The 22,777-nt window shown below is 36.1% G+C and overlaps 2 protein-coding genes and 1 long non-coding RNA gene across 3 annotated transcripts; all 3 read left to right on the top strand.

Annotated features, from left to right (window-relative positions):
- The first annotated feature begins 537 nt into the window (after positions 1–537).
- LOC122575280 (enhancer of split mgamma protein-like) lies at positions 538–9,672 on the top strand. Its single transcript, XM_043744010.1, has 5 exons — positions 538–793; positions 1,371–1,475; positions 1,726–1,815; positions 6,765–7,040; positions 7,755–9,672. The coding sequence occupies exons 2-5, from the start codon at positions 1,422–1,424 to the stop codon at positions 8,112–8,114; spliced, it is 780 nt and encodes a 259-aa protein (XP_043599945.1). The 5' UTR covers positions 538–793; positions 1,371–1,421; the 3' UTR covers positions 8,115–9,672.
- Positions 9,673–10,320: 648 nt separating this feature from the next.
- LOC122574639 (phenoloxidase 1) lies at positions 10,321–16,615 on the top strand. Its single transcript, XM_043742421.1, has 9 exons — positions 10,321–10,654; positions 11,057–11,249; positions 11,673–11,896; positions 12,120–12,322; positions 13,600–14,017; positions 14,367–14,495; positions 14,616–14,940; positions 15,211–15,440; positions 15,871–16,615. The coding sequence occupies exons 1-9, from the start codon at positions 10,544–10,546 to the stop codon at positions 16,114–16,116; spliced, it is 2,079 nt and encodes a 692-aa protein (XP_043598356.1). The 5' UTR covers positions 10,321–10,543; the 3' UTR covers positions 16,117–16,615.
- A 903-nt stretch (positions 16,616–17,518) lies between these two features.
- Positions 17,519–22,743, top strand: LOC122575247. The gene is made up of 3 exons (XR_006319366.1): positions 17,519–18,489; positions 18,598–19,409; positions 19,695–22,743. It is a non-coding gene; the product is annotated as an uncharacterized LOC122575247 (long non-coding RNA).
- Positions 22,744–22,777: the final 34 nt, after the last annotated feature.

Raw genomic sequence — 22,777 nt, 5'->3', positions numbered from 1 at the left:
CGTAATCGTCGCTCGCTCAATGCTACTGTTCAACTATACGCTCGCTATTCGACACTATGACTCGCTATGGTCATTGTCCTAGAGAGTACGTTCGTTCATTTGTATCGATCGGTGGTGTTACAAAAAATTCAATTGTAAGTCCAGTTGAAGGTTACAAATAACGACGACAATGTTTTGTCCGGGGTTTGTTTACCTTTGAACCAAACAAACCAAAAGAACGTTGGATACGAGTCTCTGCCGATTCGCATTTTTCGTTGACTCATGTGCCGCTACACACGTAATGACAATTTTCCTATTTGATTCACGGATCGAAATAACCCTAACTGATCTACGGTCTCTTTCTTCTGCGCAATGCTCGGTTAAAGGCGTGCAACATCCACGGCGATGATCGAATCGAGATCCAAACAAGTTCCAAGAGCGTCGGGACGCCCATCGTGCGTCAAGGTGTAGGTGCAACACAATCAAAGCATTTAGAGCGACCTTCTGGCTGAGAAGTAGCTTCTGCAGAGGGTTCCAAGTTGGTGAGGGTAGCGGCTGCTTGAATGGCAGCGGAGAGTCAGTTTCTCTAGAGACTGCACGCGGTGCGTTCGCTTCTAGTGTCAGTGAATTTCGCTCTCTATTTGTCACGATTCAGTGTCGCGTTTCTGACGTTCACGTGCGTGGAAAATATCGATAAGGCATCGGTGGTTTGAACAGTTTAATTAGACTCGTTAATTAGTCATGTGCCGCTGTTGTCGATGAGCTTTGTTGCTCCGCAGGATTTATGATATTGGAAGTGTATTGCAAATAAAAGGTAAGTCGATTGTTTTGTTAAAGATAAGAAGGAAAGCGTCAATTTTATTTGCACCGTGTGATTATTATATGTGCCGTGATACTTTTTCATTTTCTCATTTTTGCTTTTGGTTTTTTTTTTCTTTTTTAAAATAGAATTTAAAGAATTTTGCTAAGTTTGGACTTGAAAATAAGGGTAGTTACTGCCAGAGAGAGAGAGAGAGAGAGAGAGAGAGTGGTAGCTTTCGATCACTAAAGCGACCAATTCCGTGACAAGGTGTCTGTTACAGATTGTCAATTTTATTAGAAAGTATTTATCGATATTAGAATTATAAATCTGCGATTTATAATCGACGCGTTACGACGACAATTTTACGTAATTGTTATTTCTATTTCGATAAAAGGCAATATTAATTTTTCCATGAAAACGTTCAAGTTTTTATTAATTGGAAAAATAAAATATCTAGAACCTGCCATTTAAGGAAAGTTAACAAGTATAAGTATCACCAGCATTATGTTTGTTCCCTGGACTTTCATTATTTGCTACGTGTTCGTTAAATATTTATATTTCAAGATACATAAATTTCTTTGCCAATCAGGTGTGAAGTACTTGTGTTTGTCAAGTCTGAAGAGATAGAGCAGCTCGTGCAATGATGTCATACGAATACCCTCATCCGGTTTCCAAGACCTATCGATACAAAAAAGTGAGTATGATAAATAAAAATGAAAGGGCGAGAACAATTTTTCTTTCACGTCGCTCTAATACCACGACAAAACTTTCTATCGTCTGCTTCGTAGAATAGAATTAGAGATTTTATTCGTAAAAGAAGTTTAATAATTTACTTAACGTTATAGTGCCTTTCACGCGCTTGCTTTAAAAATGCTTTGAAAATGGCTATCTAAACTTTCTTCGTTATTAACGTTTAATTAATATTGTTCTTTTATTTAAATCAGATAACGAAACCTCTGTTGGAAAGGAAACGACGTGCACGAATAAACAAATGCCTCGATGAGTTGAAAAACCTTATGATAGATACTTTAGAGGTACGTATCTATGATTTTCTTATATTTACTTTTATTTTATTACTGTATGTATGAATGAAATTTACGTAGAAATGCTCAATTTAAAAACTGTTTCGTTATAAACAATTCTCCCATAGCTTGTAAGAAGAACTCTCGCATTTTTCACAAAATACTGGAACTTTAAAGACTGGTATTTCTCTTATCCAAACTCTTTTCAACAACACATCGCATAACGGTAACAAATGATCTTATAATTCGTAACTTGCAAAATTTCATCCGTTTTACTAGCAAATTGTCGATATCGCGTAAGAAAACCTAACATAAATACTACCGAATGATAATCTATAAAATTTCACCAACAGCATGATTTGAGTTTTCTCAAAAAAAAAAAAAAAAAAAACAAAAAAGAATATTATCTTCAGGAGAGAAACTCACGTAGACTCGTACGCAATTAAAATCAAGTTTCTACGATTTTAGAAAAAGTCTATAAATTCCAGTGACTTGTTACTTTGGCTAAAAATCTTCCTTCGGAAATAACTTACAACCTATCAACATCGTTCACGTGAACATCGCACGATATCACGAAAAAGCCTGGTGATTTCTAGAAGCAATGGCAGAAGTGTGAATCAGTAAATATCAGTAAAACCATTGGACAGACATTTGATCGGCTCTGGACGCAATACATTGGTCCAACGAGCACGTGCTATGCTTTTTTCCTCATCATCGTAGCGGGAGAAACCTTTGCGAGGTAGCCACGGTTTCTTGCTCGACTTACTGGCCGTGCTCGCGATACCACGTTTCCCCTCTGTAATTTCACGAGTCGCTCGCAGCAGGAAATGCATTCTCAAGCCGCAACTACGCGTGCAATCGATTTGGTGCTTAAATATTCCTAGACCGTGGGAACTGCTCGCTCGCTTGCTCGCTCGCTCGTTCGCCTCGCGGTGTCAAGTAAACACGCGACTTACCCGTAATTATGAAACCAGTAGTTAACGCTTCGACTGTGTTCATTACATTTAATACGTGGCGTAATTGCGATGTCTTCTAGCAGATAGCGGAACTTGCAGAGCTCACTATCGTCGATGGAGATCCTAGATGCCATTGTATTAACCTGTTTCCTAGATAAGCGCCGTGTGAAATGATTAATCACCTTTTTCTTTTCTTTCCTATGAATAATCATAGAGTGGTGCTCTCTTTCTCCTTCTCTCTCTCTCTCTCTCTCTCTCTCTTTGTCTATATATTACCGTGAAATTGTTGAATTCAATAGAGATTCTTCAGTTTGTTGTCCCCTTTTTAAGATGGTCAGAGGAAATCTGTTGTATGTAGAGCGTGGAGTTTTCTGCGAATTGGTATTTTGACGAGTAAACGAACGAACGAGAGCTAAGTGAGAATTTCTTTCCCATCGATAAGAAGGATGTCAAGAAAATACTTTAATTCCTCTGCAATAGTACTTAAATACAGATAAGAAATATTTTATTGGATTCTCAAAACGGTAAAAATTATTAAATAAATTATAGGAGAAGAGGAGTTTGTTTCGTCACAAAGTGGTCGAATTTCCAATAGTTTTCTATTTCAAGCTCTACTTTCAAACGTTCTGGAGAAATTTACTTTTTAATCGTCGTGTTACATGTTGCGATTTAAAAATTCTTCTGATCTTTCTTTAATAGCAAATGATATACGCGAACAACATCTCATTACAAAGTCTTACAAATGGAAGAAAAGAATTTCCCCCCCGCTATATCTTTCTTTATTCTCTCCACTTCGAATAGATTTCCTGGAAAATTTGCTTTCGACATGCCGACGATCTATCTATCTATCTGAAATGAAAAGCTGCGAATTTAACGTTCTTATGACAAGGTTAGTGCACAACAATTTTGTCTAAGAACAAACCGAGAGCTCTTCGCTTCAGTTTATCCGATTTTCGTGTGGAATCGACGCGACGTTAGAACTGCGACGGTAAATTTATAGAAAAATAAAACGTCATTTTACGAAGTGGTAATACCGGTGCAACAAGTTTGCTTAAAAACCTGCGCAAACCTACAGATTGCAATTTTGTAAACGTATCGAGCTGTTATCGGAATCGTACGAAAACACAACATTCCTCTACATTGCCAACTTGATTAAATTTTTATCGCCGATGAAAATTACTCGGCATTTTACGCCGGTTCCGACAGAATCGCCCATGGAATAGCAAATATCGAGATCACGCCAAGGTTTAGCGATTTAACGATACCTAATTATACGCTGGGGATACGTTGACGCAGTTTCTATGCGAGACAGTTACTCTTTTTGAATTCACCAGTATCTTATAAAACTTTCGTCCAATTAATTTTAGCATTTTTCATTTTTAGATGAAAAATACTTCATTGGAAGGCTATTATAGTCTTTTTATAACGAAGCGATACGAACGTTGAAGAGTAGTAGCGTTTCATTCAGCGAAGATTATGTACGGCCGTAAGGCTGATAATTGGAAGCTATTCGAAAGCGAAGAAGAATTAAATAAATAGATAGAATTAAATAAACCTTGGCATAGAGGGAGGAGAATATCAAGCTTCTTCAAGCTTCAAGAAAAAAGACAACAAATTGAAACGATATAGTAATGAAATTCGCATAAAGAAATATCGAAGTTGGAAATGAAAGAAGACACTCGTAAATCATAGAAATATAAATATGGAAATTTGTCGAATAAATTAAGACTGTCTGCCTACGGTAAATAATTTCAAATGCAGCGCCAGCGTGCAGGATCGGTCGTAGTCTTCCGCCATCTGTACAAGCATCCAGTAACTTTCACGCGGGTTTCCCATCTTTACCATTATACGATATTCTTTAAAGGAAGGGAATTTTTTTGCGAAACTTCTTTTTGTAAAACAATTGCATACTTCTGCTTGCCGAGCCTTTGTGATTTTCTAATCTTAATACGATCATTTAGCTGCAGAAGAAATCACTTAATTCGACGCACGCGTATATAATCAGAGCATTTTCAGAAAGAATTTCTCACAGTTTTCCTCTTACTTTCCAAATAAATTCACTTCGCGCAATCTCTTCGCGTAATTACCGTTCTTTCTTAAACGTAGGACGACCAAGATCTGATTTATTTCTAACGTATTTCTAATGTTCATTTGTCGATTAACACGAGCCGGTTACAATTTCATCTCTATCGCTGACACGAGAGTTCAGTAGTAGCTCATCGGTTTGTCATACTTGATATTATTTAAAGATGATATCGCCAGGGCAATCAGATTCCTTCATCGTTCCACCGAATCACGAAGCGTGAACTCTCCACGCTCAGACGCCTACGTTACGCCATTGAAATTCAAATTCGTCTCGGTTCTTCTGTCGGAATGATCGCGTTAAACAAATACACGTGGCTTTTTACGTTCGATCGTGAGATAGCCGGCCGTTTCTGATAATGGATTGTATCTTCGCTGGTCTATCAAAGACTCTTTGGAGCGGCAAAAGTCTGGGAAAAGGCTGTGCAACTAGTATAATTTATAAAATACCACTAAACAAAGCGGTGGAGTTGAATGAAAATTCTTTCAAGTTTCCGATGCGTATCGAATGACAGTGGAAGGAAGAAGAACAAGCGTTTGGTCGAATTATCGCATATAATTGAATCGAACGAACAATTTCTTTTCTCACTACGTTTTTATTTCATCTTCGAACAAAACTCTGTCCCGTTTTTTTATCCTTTTCTATCGAAAATTATTCGTCGGTGAGAACGTAATTCGATGATTGAAAATCCGCCTCGTGGGAACTTTCTTGTCGATCGTAAACGTTGTCATTAAATCTCTTGCGAGATAATCGCTTCGTTTAGCTTCCACGAGACACTGTTGATATAATAAAGCGTTGCTTCTTCGAAATGAGAACGTGGTCCCACAATCAGAACGTTTAAGGATCTTCTCTGTAATAATATCAGCACTTTTGGTAATCGTCTTCGGACGATGATGGATGATGATGGTTCGAACGCCAAATGAAAGATTCATCGTGGAAAGAACAGGTATATCGGATAATAAATGAGAAAGCAAAAATTGCTGCTTCGATTTTCATTCACCGTGTTCACGGTACCGTTTCCTTTGCCTTGTTAATTCACTTCACATATCACTAATAAATTTCAAGCAAAATTCTTCCTGCTACCTGCATAATTATATCTTACGGATACCTGAAATCTCCTACTAACTTTCAAATGTTTATTACTCCGATCGATATTTATTCCAAGTATCGAGCATCAACACTGTTTTATTGAATATACTCGAAACGATTTCTATTTCGGATACTGTAAAACTGGTCGTTTCTTTAATTTAATCAGTTTCGTAATTGTGCAGCGAAAGCCAGATGAAATTCTGCAGACTGGTCAATTTAATATCATATACTATATTATTTATTGATAAATTATTACCGAAAATGATCGTGAAGTTCGTTTAATCAGATGTCAATTAAAATTTCGTTCCAATAAAGCGGCGATTCCCCGCTGTATTGCACCTACTTCTATATCGGCCAACTTGACAAAAGTCGAGTAAATTTGCACAGCGGTAAAATAAAAAGTATTGACTTACCAACTCTTTAGCTCGTCGATTTACCAAAAATTAACGCCATTAATCGGTAAATTATAGCGAAAGTCGAGGCGAAAAGCACAATTCGCGATTCAACCGCACGACTCTACCGTGTTGCAATATTCCCTTGATTTTCATCCAGTCGAATGAAATCGCAAAGTATCGAAACGAGAAGGACGCTACACGTACATTATCCTATTATATGTGAACTCTTAACTTGTCAATTTATTAATATCGTTAATTGGCGAATTACCTCCGAAGACGATCCTAAAGTTCATTTAACCAGACGCTAATTAAAATTTCGTCCCACTAAGTGGTCTGTATCCACTGTATCGTATTTCTTCATAATCAAAAGAACGTTCATGAGCTTAGCTCCGCCGGTATACGGCTGAAACGGAACCTGAAAGGATTTATTGATTGCAGACGGAGGGGGAGGACATCAGCAAGTTGGAGAAAGCGGACATTCTGGAGCTGACGGTGCGCCATTTACAAAGGCTACAGGGCTCGCGATCTTCTGGATTGTCGGGCACGATTACGAAGAACGAAGAGGCATCGGCCGAAAGTCGATGGCTGTCCGGTTTCGGGCATTGCGCAGCTGAGGCGTACAGATTTCTCTCTGCGGTTCCAGGTGAAGGCGCGGAAAGGTTAGCGAGACACCTCGCAGCTGGCCTTCAAAAGAGCCGGCAAACGAATTCGACGGTAATTATCTCATCATCGATGATCGGAAGACAATAAGGCGAAAGTGGCCAGACCCGTGAACATCACCGGATAATTCATCGTTCTTCTCACCGAGATTGACACCATCGCGTGTCCTGTTTCAATTTTTTTTCCACGTGTGCGTGTTACTTTGCCTGCCGGTCAGATGAAATTGCACGATCGGCCAGCTTTGTAACTTGTCACTCTATGTAATTTCCCTGTGATTAAGCTTATTCCGAAAAATCGTGTCGGCTGTAACACGTTTATTTCGCTTCTTTTTCGCGTCAAATTTCGTCGATATATTCTACTTTTCTGATGTCGAAACTCTCATACCATCAAAGTATCACAGACGTATATACGGTTCCGTTCAAACGTATCAACAAAAATATGCTATCGATTCAATTTTCTTAAATTGAAATTACTTTCGATCATATTTAAAAAAAATACACGTCGTTTGTTTGTGTTGAGCTGGCAACTAAGTGATTGCGGATTTTGTCATTACCACCTAATGGAAAAATCCGCAATCACTTAGTTGCCGATCCAATAGATCGCATTCCATTCTTCGTCGTCGATCTCGTATATCTTGTTCGAGAAAAATATCTTGCGACGTTCTTTCATAATTTTAGTCAATTTTGAATTCGAAAATTACTTATATTCTTTGCTGCACTTGTAGCTCTGTAAACTAATTTATTACTTTGCTTTTAATGTTTGCAACAGCTGAAAACGAGCATGTTAACCCGAACTTTGGCAAGTCTGGATCTCTCTGCTGATATACTGGCACCTTTGATTACAAATTCCGCTAGGGAGACCGTCCAAGTAACGTCTTCCAATCAAAACGCAATGGCGTGTCGTGGAGTAATACGCGAAAGGATCGCCTTGCATATCCCATCTGAATGCGACGGCACGGTGATCGTGGAAAATGAGGAAAAATTGAATACGAGATGCCATTCTCGCGCGAAAGACTTCACGGAAGAACGAGTAGCGAAGAGAGTTAAAACGGAAGTCAAAGTCGAAGATGACGAAGAAATTGACGTGGAACGCGTCGATGAAGCTGATCCTATGTGGCGGCCTTGGTAGTTTCAATAAAACTATACGTTAACAGTTCTCTTAATTTATATTAAAGTTATATAAATATGAAGTTCCAGGATGCGTCGTTACTATAGCTTTAAAAGACGTTTGTTAAGTTTATATTTACACTAGTATTAGTACAGTTTTACTTAATTAACAATTTGCTGTTCAAGTTGTTGGAAAACCGGGAAATGACTTGGCTTCGTTTCAGTATGTGGTTGGCGTTAATAATTAAGAAGTTGGCCGAAAATCATAAACAATTTTACGTTATTTTATTCTGAGTGATCAATTTTACACGAATTTCATTACCTTCGATGTTTTCGGATTATGAGTGATACGGTTATACGTATACAAAACTATAGCGAATGTTAACAAGATATTCCAAGCAGAGCCAAAATGAAAATTTACAAGAGATCTGTATATATTTTGTAACTATTTAATGCGTTTAAGAATTTATTTAGAGACTAAGCTATTTCTTGTGTTATCAACGTTATAAGGTAGATTAACAAAGTAATTTAGCTTTTTTATTTAGAGTAAAGATATTAATTATTCTATGTTGAATCTTGTTTGTCCGAGACATACTTTAATATTGCTTCCTATTCATCTTTATTACATTATCTGTACTGTTACATCGTTTACTAGTATGTCACGAATCTTTTATTACACTGATAAATTAATGTTAGTTTGTATAATTTATTTCTGATATTAATATATTAAAAATGTATTTACTTCAGTTTTTATCGTATTTATGCACGCGAAACATTGTATCGTTACGAATAATCGATCTCATTGTTTAGATTATAATTTGCAATGCACACGATAATGATTTATTGACGGATAAATTAATTTTCCTATTACTCAAGACTATCTTCTACATGAAACATTTACAAGGACGTTAGAAAAATTGTATCCTATATAAGGAAGACAATTAATTCCACGCTCTTTAAAGTAAAACGTAATAAAGTTTATACGAGGAGAAAGTATTCTATCTTAAGAAAAAAATGTCATATTTTTTAAAACATAATCTAAAAGTATTTGTAAGCATTACTATTCTTATTAATTCGTGAACGATATAAAATTTCTAATTTTTATTTTGTACCTTTTCGATCTGAGAGATATAACGCGTTTAAGGCACGTACGTATACACATTGTGATAAATAACATATAATTATAATGACTTTTTTAATGTTTAAGAAAGTTTAGGGTAGTTTGTGAAGTACACAGATTTATCAAGAAATAATTACCGTTATAATAATATCATTCTATTTAAGAAATAGGTAATATATTTATGTTTCCATTTATAGATAGGTCTTTTAATATCGTATTCATTAATTATCTGCTAATAGATACTCTTGTCTTTCAATTACGTGTAACGTTTAATTAATATTTCGCAAGAACATGTTTCAAGGTTGATGCGGACCTTTAAACAGAAATTTTTAATGTACAATTGTGATAAATCTTTTTGGTACTTGGCTTTAATGTAATTAATATATCAACAATGTTAAATATTCCTACTCTTGGGTACTAACTATAATAGTACCTATGTTATTATGTAACAATAAAATGTCCGTAAAGAAATGGTCTTCCTACACGAAATGATAGGGGCAATAAGATAAAACAAAATCATCTTTTGAATAAGAAATATCAGAAATACATATTTATATAATGCTATCACGCTTTTCCATTCATTTCGATCCAATTGTGTCCTTTTATCGTCAAGAAACTGCACGAGTCTGGGAATATTAAATTATAGTTCAAGATTCGATGAAAGTTTTTCTTGCAATATTGAAAATGTTTCTTATTCGATGAAATAAATTTCGTAACGAAACTATCATCGAGACTACTTATCATTTTTGCTTCTACAAAATTCAAATCAAACTCATCGTATCATTGCTATTTTCTATTTACATCTACGAGACTATCTTAATTTGTTATCGTGTTCGTATAATATATATTTGAAATATGATTGCAACGAAATATAAAAGAAATATTTCTAATCTAGTTGTAGACTAATCCGAGACTAATCGCAATCCATTTCCTTCAAAAACAGGAAAAACGGGATTTCTATGGTCAAGAGCAACAGCGTATTAATATCTATCACTGAACAGTACAGATCTGTGTGGGAAATCTTGCGGTTTTTAACGAAACCATCGTATCCTCTCGAGCTTCTATATAAAGCTACAAGTGACTGCAATCATCAACAGTTTCTAGCACAGAGGCGTTAGTCGTTCGAGTCTTGACATTTTCCCTCTACTTTTTCTCTACTCGATCGTCCACAATAATCGAAGTTTTCCGCAAGTTTGACCATTTCGTTAGATACTTGTTACACGGCAAATTCATAGAAAACGTATTTAATAACGTGCGGCGCGTAGAATTGCCATTAGCTGCGTTTCTTTCGTTTTTCTCACCGTTATTCAATCCTAAAATTACTAGTTAAAATGTCGACCGATAAATCCGGTATTTTGTATCTATTTGACCGACCCGCCGAACCAGTTTACGTACCTAAAGGCGAAAATAAAGTCGCCTTTGATATTCCAGCCGCTTATTTGGTAAGTACTACTTTTTATCGGATTATCCGTTATTTTTAAATTATTCAAACAATAAATGATAATATCTTATTCGCGTGATTGGCAAATATCCGATTATTAGTTTGTTTCTGCGCGTTAAATAAATCTCGTGACAACGACGTCACAATGATTATACATATGAACTTTATAGACTAGAAAAACGTGGTAAAATAGCGTCAAAATTAAATGGTTTCATTTCTATTCTTATAACGAAAGAATTAGCATAGATTTGAACGATAATTCCTATTGTCTTTCCTTGATACGGGCATTTCGAGAAATATTGCCACAGCTTATTATAATTATAGCTTAAATTATAAATAACTCGTAGAATATATACGTTTTTATACTTTTCACGATTTTATACGTTTCCGATCATCTACATAGCCGGACAGGTATCGTCCTGTCGCTACCCAAGTGTTCAATCGGTTTGGCGAGGATACAGAATCGAAACTTCAAGTGAAGCAGATTACTCTTCCCGATCTTAGTATCCCGATGCAACTTGGACGTCACCAGCCATTTTCGCTGTTTATTCCAGCGCATCGAAAAATAGCTACCCGGTTAATTGACATTTTCATGGGTATGTCACTGTTTCTCCATTTCTTCATTTCTATAGTTTCTTATTTTCTTGCGTATAATCTTTCAAATGAAATTCAAGAGTCGTGTATCTCGTTAATTGTACTAACAGTTCTTCTTTACAATGTTTAACTGTTTATTCGCTAAAATGCAATTATAACTTTTGGAAAAATGACAACTGTGCACGAAAAATTCGCAAATCGTTGCGTGCAGCCCAAAAACGGAAAATATTCGTACAATGTGCGAAAGATCGCGCGTTTAAAGAAGTTTATCCAATATAATTGTTAATTAAACTGCAAAATTCTCATTTAGAATTTACAATTCGAAATGTACGTTCGAAATTCGTTATCAGAGAAAATGTTAGCTAATGAAAATTAGTTCCTAATATTGTCGATATTTGTTTCTAATGTTACATTTTACGTTGTAGGTATGCGGACGTACGAAGACTTTCTGTCGGTTGCGGTTTATTGTCGAGACCGTGTAAATCCAAACATGTTCATTTACGCGTTATCAGTGGCGATACTTCATCGTCCTGACACGAAGGATCTCCCAGTACCTCCATTGACCGAAGTATTTCCGGACAAGTACATGGACAGTTCAATATTTAGCAGGGCTAAAGAGGAAGCTAATCTGGTGCCCGAAGGTGCCAGGGTACGTGAAAGCATTTTGTAGTTTGCAGATTCGTCAAATAATTAAATTCGATAACTGACATGATTTTAACGATCAATTGGAAATAACTGTTTCGACGTCAAAGTAAAATCATACGACCATCGTCCTCGTTCTTCACACTTCCCTCGCTTTTCTGGGAGTTTCCGTAAAAATTAATTTACTTCTTTATTTTGTAACTCTAACCGAGTGTTTTTCTCACGTGTAGATTCCAATCGAAATTCCAAGAGATTACACAGCATCGGATCTGGATGACGAACATCGCGTCGCTTATTGGAGAGAAGATATTGGAATCAATCTTCATCATTGGCACTGGCACTTGGTATACCCGTTTGAGGGTGACATGCGCATTGTTAACAAGGACCGACGCGGAGAACTGTTTTACTACATGCACGAACAAATCATGGCGAGGTAAATGCATTCTTTTTTCTTTTCATAAAACGTATGAAGTCTCAATGGACGTTTATTAAATCTCACATAAGCGTATTTAGAGATAAACGCTAAATAAAAACCTAAATGTATTTTTTAATTTCTAGGCTACAGGTTTAGTATCAGTGTTAAGTTTAGACAGAAGGATCTTTTAATGTTCGATTTTGCCACTGTCGTTCCTATATTGAAAGATCATCGCAATTTTTTCCTCTTTTCAAGTTTCTCATTAATTTCGATCGTGTCGTTTAAAATGTTGGTTTCTTAACGAGGTTCTACAATTTAGAAGTTACGTGTGCACCTATGTGTAGTGTGGAAGACTAACAAGGAACATTAGCTCTTTACAAAAGAATTACAAAGGATAGCGTGTTTTATTTCTCGCATTTAAAAAATCTAAAATTATTATTTATGGTTAGCTCAATGTTCTTATTCGTAATTTCAGCCTATAACACTTCCGTTCATACTGACGTAGCGTTACATCCTCCAATTATACCTAACAATTGTAATGATGTAACCGATGCGATTGTATTTTTATGCATTCTCATAAAATGATTTATCGTTGGGAAGGTAAAAACTCAGTGTATCGAAGCCGCGAACATTGTTACTTAAAATAAAGACATTTCCAATGAGAAAATGTACTTACCGTACGTATTGGGTTGGCAACTAAGTGATTGCGGACTTTGCCAATACCACCTAATGACAAAATCCGCACTCACTTAGTTGCCAAACCAATATGAACCACGATATTGAATTTAATCTGAACCGATTAATTTTCCATGCACGAGTGTATTTTCGCATTTCACATGGTTGCACTGGATCATTTTTGTCCTCACGCTATTTTGTCTTTACTAAATTACTGCGAACAACGTTAGTAAAAAAGAACTTCGCGTTTCATGGCATCGTCTTTCGTTCTCTTTCATCTTTATTTCCTCTTGTATATTATAATAGATATAGTTTTATATCTGTGTGCAATCAAACTTGTCATCTCCATGAGCCACTGTACCAGCAGAGTCGCTATGGTCCCCCAAATTTCATGCGTCAATCTTGCTCTTATCTCAGCGAACAACAATTCGCAACGTTTCAAAGAGAAACCTAACGCAAAATCGTAACACCGATTTGCCAATAAAATTTGCTTCATATTTGGTTCAAACTGGAGGTATTTTTTAATATCAGAAAAAAATTTAATTAGACCGGAAATGACCGACAGAACGTAGAAGAGTCATATTTGTCATTGATAGACAATAAAAATAAAATTGTTTCAGATACAATTGCGAACGCCTGTGCAATCGGCTTGGACGAGTGAAGCGACTGCTTAATTGGCACGAACCGATTCCGGAAGCTTATTTCCCAAAATTAGATTCTTTGGTTGCAAGCCGAACGTGGCCAGCTCGACCCAGCGGTGCTATACTTCGTGACATCAATCGACAGGTTGATGAACTAAACTTCGACATCCAGGATCTGGAAAGATGGCGCGATCGTATCTACGAAGCGATTCACACGGGATCTGTAATTAATGCGAGAGGCGAAAGAATTCCATTGACCGAGAAAGATGGGATCAACGTGCTTGGAAACATCATGGAGGCTAGCGCTCTGTCCCCAAATCAGAACGTTTACGGCGATCTTCATAACTTTGGTCATGTCGCCATTTCCTACATCCATGATCCGGATCATCGGTATTTGGTAAGCACGTTTAGGCCAATAATTCCTTTCTCGACGATTATAATTGGTTATCATCGACTCGTTAAATAAAATCATAGCTTGAGTTTCAGAATATTTCCGATATTTTTATCGCGTTGATTAAAATTATGCGAGCTAGCTCCTGTAGAGAAGGAATCGATGTGAGTGTTTTACGATCAGCAGAAAATTTATCGCAGAAATAAGACGAATCGCAATAATTTCTGTATTATGCACATCATATGGATAACCTTTCGTGGTTCATCTTCGTTTCTTTTTTCTTCGTTCCTTGAGAGAGCAAACGCGTCCAGATTTCAGATTTGCATTGCTATTTTCTTTTCTCTTCTCTTCTTAGGAGACTTTCGGCGTTATGGGTGATTCGGCTACTGCTATGAGGGACCCCGTGTTTTACAGATGGCACGCCTTCGTCGACGATGTTTTCCAGGAACATAAAAACACATTGCCTCAATATACTGTGCAACAGGTATGAGACAATACTCATATTCATCGTGTAATTAAAAACCATGACTTACTTCTCTTTGTTCGAACGAAGGCCAACTTATGTTCGCAACGATACATCCAATTTATTTTTCGTTCTTTACAGTTGGACTTCCCAGGTGTGGAAATAGCGGATGTCAAGGTGATGACTGATCAACAACAGAATGTTCTCAACACATTCTGGACCAAGAGCGATGTAGACTTGTCGCGTGGACTCGATTTCACTCCGCGTGGCGCGGTGCTCGCTAGATTCACTCACTTGAATCACGCTGACTTCACGTACAAGATTGTTGTTAATAATCGCAACAATGGAATACTAAACGGCACCGTTCGCATCTTTATAGGCCCAAAAGAGGATGAGCGTGGTCTACCTTTCACCTTCAGGCAGCAGAAGACTTTCATGATCGAAATGGACAAATTCACTACTATACGTAAGTTGCTGTATATCGTTAACTTTATTTTTATTCTGATTCTATCTGCGTCCAATTGAATACGCTACTCGCTAAACTCCTTGAAATTTTGCCCCAGTTTCGTTGATATCAGATACAGGTTTTTGAAAATATTCTGCTAATCTTTATTCCAATTTGTTATAATCTTATAATCGAGATACGATTCGTTAGCTCAATCGATCTACGCATACGTAATTTTCCAATCTATCGTTGAAATGCTACAATAACATTTCTTCGTACATTTGATCGCAGTTCGTCCAGGACAGAATGTAATCGAACGCAAGTCAACGGAATCATCCGTGACCATACCATTTGAACGAACTTTCCGCAATTTGAGCGAAAGGCCAGGAGAAGGTAGCACTTTGCAGCAGTTTAATTTCTGTGGATGCGGATGGCCGCATCACATGCTTGTACCAAAAGGCAACAAGGAAGGTTTCCCCATGGAACTGTTCGTCATGGTGTCTGATTATAAGAATGACGTTGTGAGTACTGCTTGTCGTTATTCTATAAAGATAATTGAAAAAATGAAACGTCTAAGTAAATAGAAAATTGTTTCCCTCGTTAAATATTATTACGAGTATAGTACTTTCGATGTTTTACATAGATGAGTACATTACGCGCACTCCTTGCATTCTTGCATCTTCAAATTCCACACAGGCGCGTAAAAATCTACGATCTAATCAGGATTCGTAAAATTCCAGTGAAATTTTCAAGCGCCTTGTAGTTGCATAATTCTATGTTGCATTCTATCGTTTATTCTTCTTGAGTGCGTATTTACGGAGATATAAATTTGCAGAAGAATTCATAGTTTAATATAAATTATCGTGCAAACAGACTGTGGCATTAGAATTATAAATAACGAAAACAAAATTAATCGTAACTATAATCGTTCGTGTTGCTATAATCACGCAGGTCGAGCAAGATGAGCCACGTGGTTGCAAGGAAGCTGTGAGTTACTGTGGATTGAGAGACAAGAAGTATCCTGATGCACGTGCTATGGGATATCCATTCGATCGTCAACCACGTGCAGGCGTTGAAAATTTAGCTCAGTTCCTCACCGGAAACATGGCGGTAACTGAAGTAACAGTTCGATTTTCCGACACGGTCGTACCCAGATCTAGATCCGGAAGTACAAGCAATAACTTAGCTTTTACGTAGTCGTGCGTGTTTATGGATAGTAACTGTACTGTTCTGTTGACTATACCGACGGAAACGTAGAACGGCAATTGTTTAAAGGTTGAACTATTATCCTTTACTATCTAGCTCTTCCTTTCTTTTGGTATTTCGAAGCAAGTAAAATAGTATTTCTTCTCTCGTTGTTGGTAATTTCTTCAAATAACAGTTCTTTTCTTTTAACTGAGTCATTTATAATAAAAGTATGCAAACAAATTGTAGTTTGTACAGGTTGTTTGGATCAATAGAATAATTTTATCATAGAAGAAATAAAAATATTTGTTTCATCTACCAAGAAAGGAATTTGAATGTTCGGCGCAAATAACATTCGAATGAAAATTAATGTCGATAAACGATCGATGACTAACTCTACTTTTTATTTTTCACTATTTTAGTTATACTTTTATATCATAAAACACCAGATGTAACGTGTAAGATGCAAAAATAAAATGCAAAAAAAAATAGAAGAATTTAAAAACACCTAGACAAGTTTCGTTGATTTTAATTGCCTGTATCGTATGTCATTGAAAAATAGTTATATTACATTCTGGAATTTGGCACTCTGCTAATGTGCGTCGTATACAGTGAATCGCAAAGGATATAATCTAACAAACACGAAGATGGTACCCCGCTGGGGGTAGCCACCCACGCGATAATCAAACAGCTAAAAAATTTCACCAAATGTCCAAAATGGACAAATTGTGAATGTAAATTATTAAATAAAATTGAAAGATCACAAAACTTTCAATAAAAAATTATTGATCATTGTACTCTCATCGCTTCGTAAAGAAAAATTGCACGTTAATTTACATGCAACTATTTTAAAAAGCCAAAAGCTTTTGTTTGCACCTTACGATCTCAAAAATGCCACAAATTATGTAGACCTGTCGAAGCTTGTAAATTTCAGTTTCCGGTAGACTTTACGACTACGCTATACTTTCCAGGCAGGTATACTACGAGTAGGTATGACTAATTAACAACGATTCTTGCCTGAACTGAACCGTTCTGCGCTTCATCGAACAGTATAAATGCAGAGACTGGTTAAAAGCAAGCGGGCTAAATTCACTGTAAGTAAATGTTTTGCAAAAATAATTGATAAACTGCAATTGTGTGAAACTCTGTGTAAAATCGTATTCGGAGAACTTCTTACTTCTATTCCATATATTATCATACTTTAAGAACAATATCTTGATCTTCGCGTTTCCTAGTTCGTTTTTCCGACTATTTCGACGAAGTTTCAATTAAAAGGCAGAATTCTTTCTCACATTTTTTATATCACTAATTTAATTTAGCTGTCGAATCCTAGAATAAAAAAATATACGACACGAGCGGTGTTCATCGACTATAGTTCACCAAAATTACGAAACAATCAAATGAAATTATTCGAACTAGCTACTGCCGCGGTGTAAGATTCAACATATAAAATGGAACAATAACTTCAGCGTTTGCCTCGTATAGGAAACGTTTTCTTAACCGTTAACTGCCCCTGTGCAGTCATGCAACGCGTCAGACATTACAGACACTGTCACGATGATCTCCAATTTGTGCCAAGGCGTATGAGCCAACTATCGTTCAAATCAGAATTTTTTTACTGAACAGTCGCAGAGTCGTGATTCGAAATTCTGATACGAATAGAAAACGCATAGCAGGCAGTTAATTTGCATTTCGCTGTACCAATTGAGATGTAATCTGAATCGTTTAGCAATGTTTGCTGAACGTATGATTAGAGTTAGGCTGTCAGGCTTTAATGTGTACCGGCTCTGCAATTAACGATAATCCGATTAAGGCCAATTGGGCACGAGCGCTTGTTCTCGCTCCAATAAAGCTGATTACGAACAGTAGAATAAATAGTTACAGTCGTCAGCGGGAAACGCAAGTTTCGCGAACACCTTAAACTTAAAACGTACGAATTTGTTTTCCTCGGACGAGAAAATCGAGTCGCGTGGTTCGCAGTGTTGGGAAATTTAAAACTGGTGTTGTCAATGTGATTATTTTAGTGGGCTGAATTTAGAATGGATTTTCAAATGGATTTAGAATTGTACGAAGCGTTAGAGAAATCGAATCTAAGATTGGAATTAGTTTTATAGCATTCGTCGAGAAGAGCGAAAAACGTTCAATAAACATAGATTTTACAATCGATCCTTTCAATGCTATATTAAATCTTATTTCGTTGTAAAGCAGCACGATATTTAAATTCAACATCTGCTATTTAATTTTTGAATTTCTACATCTTATAATATTAAAAGCTTTATCGAACCTATTCCTATTTTCGCACGTGTCAGTATATTCGATAGGAAAAATCGATAAAATTATATAAATACATTTAGTAAAAAAGAAGTGTATGGATTAGATTTGAAAGTATGTTACATACGTAGATAAAAGATTTCTTTCCAATTTTCACCGCTCTGTTGATAAAGAAATAATATTATCGATGACGGATGATGATACCGATAACAGATAAAGAAGATTTTGTTCCATAATTAGATGATCGATGAACAACGTCGTGCAAAGTATCAGCATGTGAATTTATTTGCAGAATTGCCACTATGTTTACTAATAACATAATGGAAATGCGTAAAATAGTTCAGCTATTATATTTTCTACAATTTGATATTATACATTTAGTTAGGTATTTCATTTTTTTAATGTAAATTAATGTAATATTAATCCAATTTGCGTAAACAGAAGATCAACCGTGGAATAGTTGTGATACGTATATTAACAGAATTAAATCGTACGTTAAAAAGTGGAAAGCCTGCTGTCTTCAAAAACATTATTCGCTTGTCTTATAACTGTATGTCTCTACAACTTGAAATTACAAGTTGAACTAGATACTTTGCCTTTAGAAACAATGGTTGGTAAAAATGGCTTTACTTATCAGAATTAAACCGCGCAAAAGATAAGGTTATATCATTCGAAGAAATAGCATGTTCTTTAATTGTAACATCGGTAATTCATGCGTGAAAGTGAAAACTAACTTTCGACTTATACAACACGTGATTACGTATAATGTAACATAGAAGAAGATTGGAATAAATGTGAAGTTAACGATAATACATGATAATAAATAACGTATCAAACTCTGATATGTACGATACGATCGTTAGATGTAATCTTGTGCTGTTTCATTGCACGCAAGATGTCACGTGAAATAGTAATTTGACAAAACACATTGTTAAGTGGAATTGTTACTGCTAAAATTATTGGTGACAGTAATAGCAGTAAATCAAGGAGAATAGTAAAAGCCACATTGTTTTCAAGTGCTTTCTATTATGCAAGTAAGTACATACTCTTCGTGTGTATCTTATTTTAATCTAATCTATTTAAAAGTCCACGTATGTAACACGTGCAAACCTCTTCAAACTTTTCATCTATAAACAAACGATTCCGTATATTTTACGATTGTTTCGATAATGCGCTCACGATACATCGTGAACGTAAATATAAGACTGCGAAAGATATTATTAGCATTTTTATTACTATTATTACTAGTATTTATTATTATTATTATTATTATTATTATTATTATTATTATTATTATTATTATTATTATTATTGTATAGTACGGACACGACTCGTTATTTTATGCGAAAAATACGATAGAAGGCAAATATCGTACGACCGAGACAAAAGAGAACCTTTCTTTCCTTCAAACTACACGATACTAAAAAAAAAAAAAAGAAAAATGCTATACGTATATATTGATACATTGCTGAACGATGGAGGGATCGAGAAGAAGAGGCTTTTTGGTTGCCTAAATGTAAAACAATAACACGATAACGATATTATAAGAACTGATGGCTCGATTAGGAGCTCTTGTAATCTTCGCATAGTATCGCATGGTATACGTATGTTTGTATTGGCAAAGTAAAGCGATTGTCATATTGCGACAGTGGTTTGTCAAACTCATCGACAGTCCTGGCCAACCGAGTCAGCTGGTTGGGATTATTATCATTAACCAATGACACTATACACAAATTTCCAACCGCATTACAATTATAGTTATTTTCCTAAATGGTAAGATTGAAAACAAAGCGAATATTATATGTTCTTCAAGACGCTCGTTCATCGGTAAGAGAACGTCAAATACAGGAAAATTGAATCAATTGCACGACATAATACAAAAATAAAACTCATCTCTCTAAAATACCGTTTCTAATTGAAATTTCTCTCGTATTCCTACTATCCTCGTTTCCCTGTCGTATAGTATCAATTAAGGGTTAAACATTGCACTTTGAAACATTCAAACATCGTATCATCGTATCACAACTAATTACTGGAATACGAAGTAACAATTAATAGCAGTCGCTAGATAAGCATCGGGCAATTAGAAATGACCGTAACACATTTGCCAACGTAACACCAAGTACCGAAACTTCGTGGTCCCAGAAAGTTTACACCCTTTTCATCCGGCGAACACATCGTCTGAGTTAACGAGAGACAACTTCGGTGACTGAGATATTTATAAACGTGATTCGTAGTGGGAGAACGAGTGGTAACGTAACATTGGCAAGTCAGGTAAAAGTGGAAAAGCAAAGAAAACAGAGTTAGTGGAGAATGCACGTCGCTATCATTCGCGTGTTTATTACGATTTATTAACGACTGCCACGGAAGCATATGCGATTGTAGGACGAGTGAAATGAACAGTAGCCGAATTAACGAGTCGGTCAACGTTAATTATGTGCCTACATCGTGAAAACAACTCGGTATAATTTTGGTCTGTTTTGTGAGAGATTGAAAATGTCATGACAGGAACTACGGATATATTTGTGAGTATAAATGAATATACGTTTCTATTTGGTCGTTGGCTATTGCTTTTTCGTGTGAAATCGTTATTTTGCAGTTTGATTAGGTTATGTTATCGAGCACGAGGCTACGCGCGAATACAAAGCGCGTGCGTGTATGCGTTTACATGTGTACACGGCGAGCATGTGAAATGTTACCGGTCGCCAACTTACACATCTGTTGCATAATTTCTTATGCATCGCTATGTATAATCGTGTATTACTAAGTATAATCGTGTATTTCTATGTATAAACATAAATATTATTATGTACAACCGAGTGTTACACCCGATGCATGGTGCATTATATCGGGTAATTGTTTCTTTCTTTCTTCTTTCTTAAATTCATTTGTTATTTCGCCAGTGATTCGTTTTGTGGTGTATATACAGCAGATTGTTATGCGAACGATTAATCGTATCAGAGCTGTTATTGCGTATTTTCATCATCCCAGTAATAGACCGACCTGCTTTGATATAACGTAACCGAGTGTAATACATTCGATACTAAGATTAAATTTCATTAGGGAAACAGAACGTAGATGATTTAAATACGGCGTGAAATTAATTACGTGTACGTTTTCGTTCATTTAAATTTATCGAAGGTTTGATTCTGTCGGAATATAATAATCGAAAAGAAAAGAAAAACACTCTTCCCAAAGTAAGCATGACCGGAGACCCACAATGCAACTTTTTGCACAAATCTGAATTAAACGACAAAAAAAATTATCAGTTTTTAAATAACTGGCGTTTTGCTACAGTTATATTAGTAAGATGCTCGAAATATGGCTGATACTTAAACGATTTTAACACATGAGAGTCAGATCGCGCGTACTACGCGTAACCATAAAAGCAATGTCTGTAAAAATGACGCCCACAAAGTTACGTCCATAAAAACTGCGTACACGCACCGCGATTATCATCCAAGTAATAAAAACGCAATTTTTAAACACTTGCAATGGAAACGATGTCAGACGTGCTCACGTCTGATTGAATTTGAATTACACGCGTACATGTGTAAGAACGTGAATGAATCAGTTTTCTATTTCAGTTTCATTTAACACTTTCCGCTTTGATTTCCGAGAAACGCAAGAGGCAAACGAACGACTGTTATCGCAGCCGGAAAATATTGGGTTGGTAAACTCCGGATTCTGTCAATACCGTTTAATGACAAAATCCGCAATCACTTAGTTGCCAACCCAATAGTTCTAGCCAATGTACGCAACAGTACGATGATTCCTTGCGTCGTGAGCCAGAACGAAATCTTATTCGATATAGTTGGGGCAAGTACGTTAGAAATCGAGCACTACTGTACACATTCGCAGAAATTATAGATACGGTGTGGGTGTACCCGGAGAAGCAGATGCAAGGAGGGAAAATGATTTCTGCGAAACGTTTCCCTACTCAGGAAATTTCAAACGAAAAAATGTTTCCATCCGTGAGAGATCGTTGAAAATACGACAGTTTTAGTAGGAAACGTTGAAATAGAGGGAAAACAAAGAGAAAAAGAATTACCGCGATAAAGGAAGCTATCCTTCAAGAAATTAAAGATAGCACAAATGCTGGATTATGATCGCAACGTAGTCGATGTAGCAACATGGAACAAAAGTAACTAACAGTCGAAGCTGTGCAATTATTTTTGTTCATCTTAATTTTTATATTATAATAAATATGTATCATACAATAGTTGGCATTCGATTGTTCTAACATTATAATTAGGATATTTCCTAGATAGAATAAGTACAAAAATATTATTGTTCCTGTGTCAGAATATTTAAAATTAATTCGTTACATTTAAACATGTAACAAGGAGAATTAGAAGTGTTTATATATTGAAATAATGTCGACTGTATGTGAAGGAGAAGT

This window comes from Bombus pyrosoma, linkage group LG14 (assembly GCF_014825855.1).
Source record: "Bombus pyrosoma isolate SC7728 linkage group LG14, ASM1482585v1, whole genome shotgun sequence".
NCBI lineage: Eukaryota > Metazoa > Arthropoda > Insecta > Hymenoptera > Apidae > Bombus > Bombus pyrosoma.
This window is presented reverse-complemented; position numbering and strand designations above follow the sequence as displayed.